This window comes from Apium graveolens, chromosome 6, assembly GCF_009905375.1.
Source record: "Apium graveolens cultivar Ventura chromosome 6, ASM990537v1, whole genome shotgun sequence".
Taxonomy (NCBI): domain Eukaryota; kingdom Viridiplantae; phylum Streptophyta; class Magnoliopsida; order Apiales; family Apiaceae; genus Apium; species Apium graveolens.
In genome coordinates, this window is record NC_133652.1 from 252725583 (window position 1) to 252737433 (window position 11851).

At 34.4% G+C, this 11851-nt stretch overlaps 1 protein-coding gene across 2 annotated transcripts in view; it reads left to right on the forward strand.

Moving 5' to 3' along the window:
* The window catches only part of LOC141664081 (pectin acetylesterase 7-like), a 31332-nt gene extending 22671 nt beyond the window's left edge, over positions 1 to 8661 (forward strand). Inside the window, exons 10-12 of one of the 2 annotated variants that reach the window (XR_012551813.1) lie at positions 7737 to 7842; positions 7932 to 8070; positions 8421 to 8661. Coding sequence is in view for 1 of the 2 variants with exons in the window: in XM_074469941.1 (XP_074326042.1) it covers positions 7737 to 7842; positions 7925 to 8070; positions 8421 to 8528 (360 nt within the window). In the remaining variant the exon portion in view is untranslated. Of the gene's footprint in view, positions 1 to 7736; positions 7843 to 7924; positions 8071 to 8420 lie in introns of both variants that reach the window. The other variant, XM_074469941.1, reaches the window with a different exon arrangement.
* Positions 8662 to 11851: the final 3190 nt, after the last annotated feature.

The window sequence follows — 11851 nt, forward strand, 5'->3', positions numbered from 1 at the left end:
TCCTTAATTCCACCTTTAAAAGGTACCTGCATCCTTCCATGGATAAATCAAGTCATATATCCCTGATAAGGGTGTCTTATTCAATCATTCCCACCTCGATAGTCTATACCTAACTTCATAATAGCATCCTTATTCAAATTGAGGTCAATCCATATGGCCTCCAAAAGATAACAATGGTCATCCACTTTTCTTTCTTGATTTGGTAATGATAACATGGATGTTCTGGAAGATATTGGTCATGTTCAACGTGAACTTCTTCTTAATAATTCCTTATTTACTTTTGTTGTTTATCTCAACAGTCATCTCAATGTTGGGATATCTTTCATATCTGGCGTCTCCCTTTCTGGGTATCATGCCACCGGTCTTACACTTTACCTTCTTGAAGGTCACTTCCTTCACCCAATTTTCTTAATTTCTTACTTTCTTGTCTCCTCAGTCTATCCGCGTCTCATTATTTATCCTTCGAATTATCTCAAGGTTTCCTCGAATCTTCCCAACTTACAGGGGATAAAATATATGTATCTCTTATACCTTCAACCATCAATTTAATTCATGGTGAATCACTCTCATCCGGACGATTACCTACTTTTCTATTTCTATTTCTACGAGTCTTTAGGGTTTCCTCATACCCAACTCCCTTATCATTCCTCAAACTCTCTTGCCTTTATATTCCTTTCTCTTATCGTTATTTCATGAACCAACACAACATAAGAATTGATTTCAAACATCCCGTCATTCTGGATTCGTGTCTTCAGAACGAATCTTGATAACTTTTACAACTTAGATTCATAATTCATCATACTCGTCTGCCTTTGTTCTGGCTCTTAAGCTTTTACACTATCTCCATAACCTTGGGAAGTACTTTCCTGAAAACAATTGACTGAACTTAAATCAGTTTATTATAATCTCTTGCTCCGTGCCTTCCTTGGCCTTTCACCAGCGGGTGGTCTCTCTCTTAGGAGGGTAAGTGACAAAACAGTCTTTTGTGGTTCGTCAATCATTTAGAATCTCAAATGATTCATCTATTTCCTTTAGCCAGGCTCTTGCCTCGACTGGGTCAGCTTGTTCCTTGGAACTCTGAGAGCTTAGCGACTTAAAGGTCATGAAAGAATTTCCCACCGCACTGTCTCCTCAGGGTGGTGGTTGGGGATAATAGTCTAAGTTCTCTTTAGACAGGTCCATGAATTGCCGTGTAGGGGTACCATCTCGGGTCTCCTATCCTTACTCGACTTTTGTTTCCTCAGTCTAAATATTTCTTCCTACTCCCCATAATTGGGGTCATCTTATATAATTTAAATCCTCATTTTCCACTTCATCATGTTATGGGTTCCTTTTGTCTTGGTGGCAACCTCCCTGACTATCACGTTCAGGGTTTGCTCTAACTCTTATTCCTCAAACTAGCTTTCATCTAAGATTTCATCTTTAAGCTCTTAAACCTTTGGAACCCAAATTCTATAGGAATACCTCATTATTCCCTTATCATCACTCTCGGTATTAATCTCATACCTATTTGTTGGCTCTCTGCCTTCATTCATCACTTTTACTGGCACAATATGTTCTTTTCCAATACTTCGGGCTGTATTGCTATCTCAAACAGCTTTTCGGTACCGGCTCCGGTTACCTTCACTACTATTTCCATTTTCTCAAAATCTCTTATAAACTCTCCAAAAGACATTATCATCTTGAGTCTCTCCTTTTTACTAAGGGCATCAGCCACCATATTGGCTTTCCCCGAATGATAAAGAATCTCCCAATCATAATTCTTGATTAGCTCTAACCGCCTCCTCTGGCGTATGTTGAGCTCTTTCTACGTAAGAATGTACTAGAGCTCCTATGGTTTGTGAATCTCACACTTCTCTCCATACAAGTAGTGCCTCAAATCTTTAGGGCAAAACTATTGCCACGAGCCCAAGCTCATGGGTGGGGATATCGAATTTTAAATTCCCTTAATTGTCTTGACGCAGACGTGATTATCTTGCTGTGCTATATAAGAAGCACCCTAATTCCTTATGCGAAGCGTCACTTACAAATCACAAAATCTCATTTTCCATCCGGCAACGCCAACATAGGGAACGTCACCAACCTTTGCTTCGGTTCTTAAAAGTTGTTCTCGCATTTCTCTGTCCATTCGAACTTCTCAGTCTTACGAGTAAGCCGCGTTAAAGGGGCTACTATCTTTACAAATTTGAACGAACCTCTGGTAGTGACCGGCCAATCCTACCTCTGGTAGTCGACCCAACCAGGGTCATCAATTCATCAGTGGTCCTTTATCCAATCTCGTCAGGATCCTCCATGGGATCCTCCTCAGCAACTATCCCTTCTAGGACAACATCCTCAACCGCTACATCCTCAATATCAACATCATCCGGTCCTGCGTTAGGACGCTCTATTGGATCCACAATCTGATCTCCAATTAGTAATAAAACATCATCGCGTTGATGTTCCTCAACTTCAGGGTTCGGAGTCCCGCTACCATATACGATAACGAACTACGCTTCTATCGCTACATTTATAAGGGTTCCCATAAGGGTTTTAACTGTCAGTACTACGTTAGGTAGTCCGACTATGAACTTGGCAAGAGTTCTTATTATCTTAGTGAACTTATTATCTTAACGTCCCATCATCTCTGAGGTTTATAACGCTTGGCTCTGATACCATTTCTGTAACACCCCCAAATCCGGGGTCGGGGATCCGGGTTGTCACGAGTTCCATTTCCCTTAACAACACCCAATCTTAATAAATAATCAACTACTCTGTACTGTGACCCCACAATAAACACACACACCACAAGTTATAGTCTCAGAGATGAATATCCAAAAATAATCACAAGTCGTTTTATTCCACAATTATATGCCAATACACCTTAAACAGGTTTCTGAATAAATTTACATTTCTTTGCCATTATTACAATTCATAAATATACATAATCTGATACATCAAAAGTTGAAAGCCTAGCCTATTGGTAGTTCCTACCTCAGCTATGGCGGCATCAGTGCTTCTAGAAAACTGCGGAACGTCTCCTAACCTCTTGCGAATCGGGAGCTTGGTTCGGTTCATCTTGTCTATCTGATGTTATGTGATGAAAGAAGAAAGCAAGGGTGAGCAGCAAGCCCACAAAAATAATATGTATAATGATTAACAATATATGAGCCTTCTCATAGTACTCATGAAAGTCTTGGTCAAAAGAAATGAACCAAGTTGATATCTTAATGAGATGAAGTCGCAAAATATTCAGTATATATATACATATATACTTTTCAAAATATTGGAAGTCCTCTTCCATGCACAATATACACAAAGTCCCAGTGTATAACTGTATAAAAAAAAATATCGTTGCAAGGTGATCTCATATATATAACCTTGTCTCAACGTTCTTCTGAAAATCTTTGTCATTCATAAGACAATTATTAATTAGATATAAGTTTAAAAGATGAAGTTACAAGATACCCCAATATACTTATATCTTTCCCAAATACTACTTGAACTACCACCGTTCAAGTTATAATTAGCTTCAAAAGTTCATCACATAGATGAGACTATAAGGCAAGATTTGAATAGATTAAATCTTTAAAATATTATCAAAATAAAATGAAGTTACGAGATATTTCATTTGATGTAAACATCATTTTGAAAACTTGACCCTGCCAACACTCAACAATCGCCCAACCGTAGCCTTTCTATCGAAGTGCTCTGGGTAGTGTTGCAGAAATTATCCAATTGGATGATGAACTCATTACGGGAGTTTGCCGCGCCAGGAAGACCATTACGATGATCAGTCGTAGTAGTACAACCCCACCATTTTCTACATGTAGAGGAGAACCTGTCGGATTTACTTGTCAACCGAACACTGAACTCCTAAGGAATGGACCGCCTTAGCGGAACTTCCAGGCCATTTGGGCCAATATAATAAGGCTGGGCCGGCGCTACTCGGCCACTTACGCCACTCCTAGTTCAGATGAAATCCATGACTCTGAAACGTAAAGCTTGTCCCCACTTTCCCCAAGTAAAAACTTGTTGATACGGCTCCACCAAGAAGTCGTATCTATTTGGAAAGGAGAACTCACCGATATTTCCCAGGCGATGCCTGTTAATGGATTAACTTGTTCCAAGAATTTTACTTCCCGAGTGTTGGGTAAGTAATCAATTCATTTATCAAAACAACAACCTTGTTGCGAATATAAAACACACCACAGAGCCGGATCCCTCAGGTTTTGAGCGAGTATTTAAATCCCCTTCGAAAGGAGGATCTTAAAAAAAATGAGTTTTGGGATCCGCTCTAACTTTTAAAAAAATCATTTTGAAGACTCGCAAAACATTTTTAAGAATGTTTGGAGTGAAACTGATTTAATGAAGTAAATCAGTCCCTAGAATATTTAGAAAATGTCTGAATATTATTATTTAAATAATATTCCCATAAAGAATAATCTTTATAACATAATTGAAGTAGAAGTATTAAAACTTATACTTGAAATGAATAGCAAATAATCAAAGATATACTTATACGAAAGTAATATCTTTATTTGAATAATCAAAAGTAAGTTTGATTATCGACACCTTATTCTTTAATACAATAAAGAATATTATTAAGTAATAAGCGGAGTCATAATACCTCGAATGAATACTATAAATAATATTCATAAAATAAAGGAGTCATACATCCTCAAATGAATATCCAAGTAATATTCAATAATAATATAAACTGAGTCATAAGCCCTCGAATGAATATTCAAATAATATTCAAATAATAAAATAAACTGAGTCATAAGCCCTCGAATGAATACTCAAATTAATATTCAATTAAGTAAAATAAAGGTATCGAATAAACCTTATTCGATCCATAGTTTTAAAAACTATATCCATATATATATATAAATATATATATATATAATATACTCGGGAACATCGACTCCCGGTTTAGAAATATGTTCACCTTTTATCCCCTATACTAAGGGTATACGCAACTACTTGCTTATTTCTAGCATAGGTATTATGCAACTATAAGCATTAAAATCAACAGATAGATAACCAGATTACGAAACAGACATGCATATATACCATATCAGCATGCTCCAATATATCGCAAAATTTGCTAATAACAATCATGCACTATCACAAGATAATGCATATACATATATTTACATCACAATAACAGTATATCGGGTAGAAAACTTGCCTGAGCGGCTGGGGGTTACGAATGGCTCGGGACGAGTCTGGTAACCTATAAACAACAAGTAAGTTGGAATTAAACCAAAGTCACTTGTAAATCTATACTCTAACCAACTCAGACTCTAATGCTCGTTTTGCGCTTACTGATTCTCTTAAGTCACTCGAGTACCCTCGGCTCCACCATTTTTAATAATTTAACCTTTACGAGTTTTAAGGCGATTCCTTCGCGAGTGTCTTACCAACTGCCTAACACACTTACCATAAATGTTTTATGCATTAATTAACCCTTTTTGGTCTTTAACCTATGTTTCAAAGTAAGGCGAGGGGAAAAGTTTCGTTCGCGAAACGCCGTTACTTGAAACGGTCGTTTCTCCTAAACCGTGCATCGGAATCGAACGAACTACATATCAAAACGAAGCTCGTAACATGAGCTATCTAAACATGGCAGAGGTCATAATCTAGCAGGGGGTTCTCGGGTCCTAATGTTATGCACAAAAACAGTCCAAAGAAAATCGGACGTTACGACAGCTATGTTTATGCGATTACCAATGTTTAAACTACTCCAATTAACCACCAACCAACTCATAACCATCAATACAACAAAACTTCACCTAAACCATACCACATCAGTCCATAATCTCCAAGGTTTTCAACTCAAACAACCACAATCACGACCTATGAACTATAATCAAGCTTCAATTACCAAAAACACTTCCAAATCAAACCAAACTACTAATAATCACAATCCATGCTTCTCATTTCACAACACCAACCATTAAACTTACTAACAAATAAAGTAAAGGATAGGGTTTGAAGTTTATACCTTCCTTGGGAGGTGTTAAGTTTCTAGGAAGCCTTAGGGAGCCTCCTACAAGCTTGATCTTTCCAAAGAAATCAAGAACACAAAGTTAGGCTTTGAAGTTTCTAAAAGTCCGATTTAAAGAACTGTAAAAATGAGGGTCTTATCATGATTATTTGGACGAGACTTGTGAACAAGAGTTGTAGGCCATCTCAATACCTTTCCAATGAGCTATAGAACACAATATTTGAGTGAGAAATGAAGGAGATACAGCAGTTTTAGTGTTCTGGTTCTGTTTTGGCCGAGAGCATGAAGAACAATGCCTTAGTTTCTTTTTGATTTTGATGAAAAATGATTTGCTTGGCTTGGTTGGTTTGATTTTTGTGTTTGTTTTAGTAAATTACCTAGTTGCCCTTGATTTTGTGTGGTTAAAAAGCCACCACATCTCCTTCCTTCCCATGTCATGCTTGTGTCATCCTCATGATGTCATCCTCCCCTCCTTGTCCTCTTCTCATTGGTTGGGTGACATCATCCTCTCTAATCCCTTTGATTAACTTCCTAATTGTTTGCCTAATGACCGCTGATCTGTTATACGGTTCGCTTAACTTTCGTTTTCGTTTATCGTTTGAAGGATCATACCCGGGATCTTATTACTTAGGTTCCCTTAACCTTTCTCAATATATTATATTCCTTTTATGATCCTCTCCTATAATCCTTTAATTTAAATCCTTTTTATCCTGTTACCTTTTTCTCAAATCTTTCCGTATCTAGTGTATTTCCGGGAAAAATCAAAGTGTTTGGATTTGGATTCTGACGATCTTTACATACACTTATATCCCATATAAAGTACTAATAAAATCTCAGAATATCCATATCAGAACCCCTACATAGTGTGGCATGAAAAGTTTTCTCATTCAGCAAAAACACTATTCATAAGGGTTTCAAAAATTTCCCAAAAATTGGGGTTATTACATTGATCCTATAAATAACTCAAACACATTAATTTATATTAATATAAGATATCAAAAAAATTCACATTATTGGTAAGATATTCTCGTCGAACTTGTAATTTAAATTTACTAAACGTAGAATGTGACGATGTTTTTCGGCTAGTCATGTAGTCAAATTTCGAGTATTTTTTGAACAATGGGCCAAATTCTGATTTCAAATTCAAAATAAACTAAAATTTATTGGCTCATTATAATTCGAACTTATCTAAATATTTAATACCAATCTAGATTATTTATATATAGGCGATTCTATTTTCAATATTTTCTTTAAAAATATATATATATATATATATATATACATTTTAATTACTTTTTATAATAAAAAAATGTTAAAAATATATGAGATATATTTTCAAACTAAAAATAACAATAAATAAAATAATAATCCATTTATGTACTATGCCTAAATTTATATCTGAAATTCAGTTTTTTAAAATTAATTGTACAAATATTCAAGTAACTATCATTTTTTTTGCGGAATTCAAGTAGCTATCTTTAAAGTTAAATAAAATATTCTTTTAGTACACTTACATATTGTGTGTATGATAAAAAGCACATGTGACAATATGGTGTAGTGGTATGAGGTTGTATAGAAGAATGAAGCAACCCGAGTACGATTCCCACAAAAAAACAACTTTTATATAAATATTAAAAACAGGGGTAATTTAGTCTTTTCAATGAGACTTTTTAATCTCAAAATATTATCCCCTTGTTGTGCTATTATATATAGAAGAGATTTACTCAGAATAATGTTTCCCCAGATCAATAAAATTTTGGCGCCAAGCATAGATGATCTGCCTCAATCTTGGAAGAGATGCAAATTTGACATAACAACATGCTCGCAGGATCAAATTGATATCTTGAAAGGTCAATATACAGCATGAGACATGCGCACACACGCGCACACACACATATCAAGTTTTACGTTGTTTCTTCTAATATATTGCAGGTTTCAGATCAGAATTCTTACATGCATTGCCAAAATTGGGTAATGGTTCGTTCAGGGGAATGTTTATCAGTTCATGCCTAACCCACTGCCAAACTCAAGTTCAACTAAACTGGGATTCAGATCCTGGTTTCAGGATCGAGAACATGGTATGTAGACATAGTAGAGTGCAAATAATGCATGCTAAAATTTGTGAATGATATGAGCAGTCATGATCCAAACAAGCTTAGCAAAATACTAACATAATTAACTATGTTTCTCTTCAATCTCATCGTGAAAAGTTTGATTACGATCAACTAGTGTTGATTATAATTTCTATCTTATCCAAAGCATCATTACTTTGCTGAAGAAGGAAGGCAACTTTGAGATTTTGAACATTAATTTAAATTACTTCCAAAAGCGCTCCTTAAGCCATAACTGTTAATTTCTTCATTTTTTTTAATTCATCATGTTCATAACGACATCCAACACTAGCTTTCATGATTTACTCTACGTACAGACAATGGCAGAAGCTCTAGGGAATTGGTTTTACGGCAGAAGCTCAGGGCAGATAGTTGATGACAATGATGTGCCGAAAGTATGCTCAAGCTCAACAACTCTATTATAAATTGTTTGAATATTGCCTCAGTAATTGCTTGTGGCATAAATCTTTCCTAGAATAAATTTCAGCACTGATTTTACGTTAAACTTATCCTGTTATGTAAGAATAATATACCAATTTTTAGCTCATTTTCTTCAAATTATTTATTTTCGTATATGTTGTTCTTAAAAATAATCAAGAACTATATATAGTAGCTCGCTTACTTCGGTTCATATCACATTTTAACATCTTTTTTCAGTTAATTACAAAGAATAAATGACTCTTCTTTATGCCCCCACACTGATAACATTCAGGGATCGTCAGAATTTTATGTTTTGATATTTAAATATAAATATATTTTAATAATTGGTTATATTAACCAAATCCTTAGGATAATAAATTATATTTAGATGTGTTTTAGATTTGAATATTTTTGAATTATGATTGTATTATTCTTAGGAGATAAGATGGCTTTGTTATGTATTGGTCTAAAAAAGGTCATTGATTAATAGAAAGATACCTTCAAGTTATATTTTTTCTTGTCCACACTCTACACACCTATAACCCTAATCATGCACACATCTAAAATACTATGATGGCATCTTGATCCCCACACAATAACACAACCTACAACCACAACACATTCCCATTCCCGTGATTGAGAAATCTAAAATCACAACATATAACCATAACAAATGCCATGACCTATAACCATAACCCACACTAGAACACACAAGTGAGAAGTCTAAAATCATAACATATTATGGATACAAAAATATAACCTATAATCATATTCGTGAAAATGAATGGATACAAGAAAATGATAAGATATCCAAGAAATGAAAGGCATGAAGATTATAATTTGTTTTGATGAAAATTAAATATCAAAATAAGGAGGAGTTTTAGAATTTTATGCTTTAATATTTAAATATAAATATATTTTAATAATTGGTTATGTTGACCAAATCTTTAGAATAATAGATTATGTTTTGGATTTGAATATTTTTGAAGGATGGTTGTATTATTTTTAGAAATTAAGATCGGTTTATTATGTATTGGCCTATAAAAGTTCAAAGATGCTTATAATAAAAAAACGCATTCACATTGTATGTTCTTTTTCTTCACAATATAGGCAACAACCATAGTCATACACACATATCGATCAACCAACAGAAACTGAAAATTTATACAAGCATACTCGTAGCATAAAATTTTCCATTATGTTATCCACAATCAAAAGTGTAGCTATTTTTTTCTTCAAATAGTCAATAATTCAAATTTGGTCAATGGTTAAAGATATAGAAAAAAATCATTGAAGTCTAAATTTTGAGAATATATTGGAGAAGTGAAGAATGGTCTTATATCACTGCAACTCTGTACGCTTCAATAAAGTATACGTTTAATCACGTTTCTGAAGGGACCTCATAGTAGAAACTTTGGTGGTTTACGTAAAAAGTTCCTGGCATGGCGCACGCTCAATGATTTGAGTTGTTCAACTCAGTTAACAACCTGAAATCTGCAATGTGCATCATGTAATCAGGAAAAAAATATTATAGAATAAGACTGATGTGTGGGAGCAAAATAGATATTTTACAAAGAAATAATCATTTTTCTAAGATATGCAAGCATTATCTATTTATTGCATGGAGCTCGGTCCCTAGCAAACATTTGCTAGCGATGAGTTAAACAAAAAACCACTTCTACACCGTTGGATTGGATGGTTATCCAACGGCCGTGGTTGAAAAAATCCTACACAAACCGTAGATAATGTTCGCGGAATGGGTGAATTACAATTTTTTCCCGTAAACACCTGCGGACAATGTCCGTGGTTGGGCCATGTTATTTTGAGTTGTCAGCACAACAGTTATGTCACAACAAATGGATAACAAACCAAAAAACACAGTGAACATACAAAATACACAAAGATAGAGGCAATTTAGGGCGAGGAACGCATATTATCAATCGATTTAAGGGCTCATTCCCAACTACTGATATGTATTCGATTTGAACCCTTTTTCCTTTGTTGGAAATGTTTTATTTACGAAAATTAATGGTTATTTTTATGATTGAATCTCAGTTTTGTTCGATTAACACCCTCTTAGTTCGATTATATTGGTGTATGTATATACTTTTCTTTCTATTGAATTGAATTAGTGTTTGTTATTCAAAAATTACGATTTAAGATTTTGTTGAATATGGTCTCGAATTTGGGGCTTATTAGGTTAAATGATATTTTTTTTTGTTGTAATTACATATATGAATGAGGCAATAGCGGAGTTGCGATAAATCGATTTTCGGTAATTCAAATTAAAAAACACAATGTCGTTAAACATATGATGTGTTGAGTAATGGTGTTTTAATTCGAAATAATGGTTATTATATAATTTTTGTGTAATGTTGAATACATCGAAACTGAATTTATCTTTACAATTTTTTGATGGATGGATTATTTTGACGATTTCCATGATATGTTACCAGGTTCGAATCACCCAACATTATTTAGGATATCCATTATCATGTTAGTGAGGATGTTTAGGATGGTGCAGAGAGAGAGAGAAGTTGGAGATTTATTGTGGTAATAAGTCGTTGTGGGATTGGAAATTAAGAAGATCGCAAGGGATTTGTTACATATGCTCGGGTTTGGGAATTTTGCAAATTCCCATGTTATACTAAGTTGATATCCACTTTGGTATAGCATTAGAGACCAGAGACCAACACTTTCTTTATGAGGTAAGGGAGATGACTGTTATATTGAAGGATATGGGCTTTATTTTAGGGTTGCGTGTTCAGGATAACAAAGCTGTGTATTTTGTTAATAATTGGTTTGAGTGTTTGACAAATGATGAGGTGGTGGACGCTATCAGAATAATATTAAGTTATCTTGGCTGTTTGACATATATGGTAAATAGAAGCCCGAGAAAAATAATATGTTGGTCACAGTTATACATACGAAGCTGTATTTTCCAATTTTTGATGGGTGCTTTCCTTTTTTCCCCCAAAAGTATACAAACATATAGATGACCATATATATCTTTATCTCGATTACGCTTATGGGTCGCTTGAATTTTCATGGAAAATCCATTTTTAAAGCATAAGCCCTAAAAAAATTACCAGCTTCATCCAAATTATAAAACAATTAATTCATATAAGGAATTTCATTACCATCCATATTTTCATATAAATTTACACCATCTACATTATCATCTTCATCCTCACCCTCTACATTGTCATTTTCATTTTCAAGCTCATCTTCAATTTCTAAATTTTTTGACTTCCTCAACATCAACAAAATCTTCATATAAATTAAGAAACTCTTTATTTTTCCCAATATTATCTACAAACTCATCATT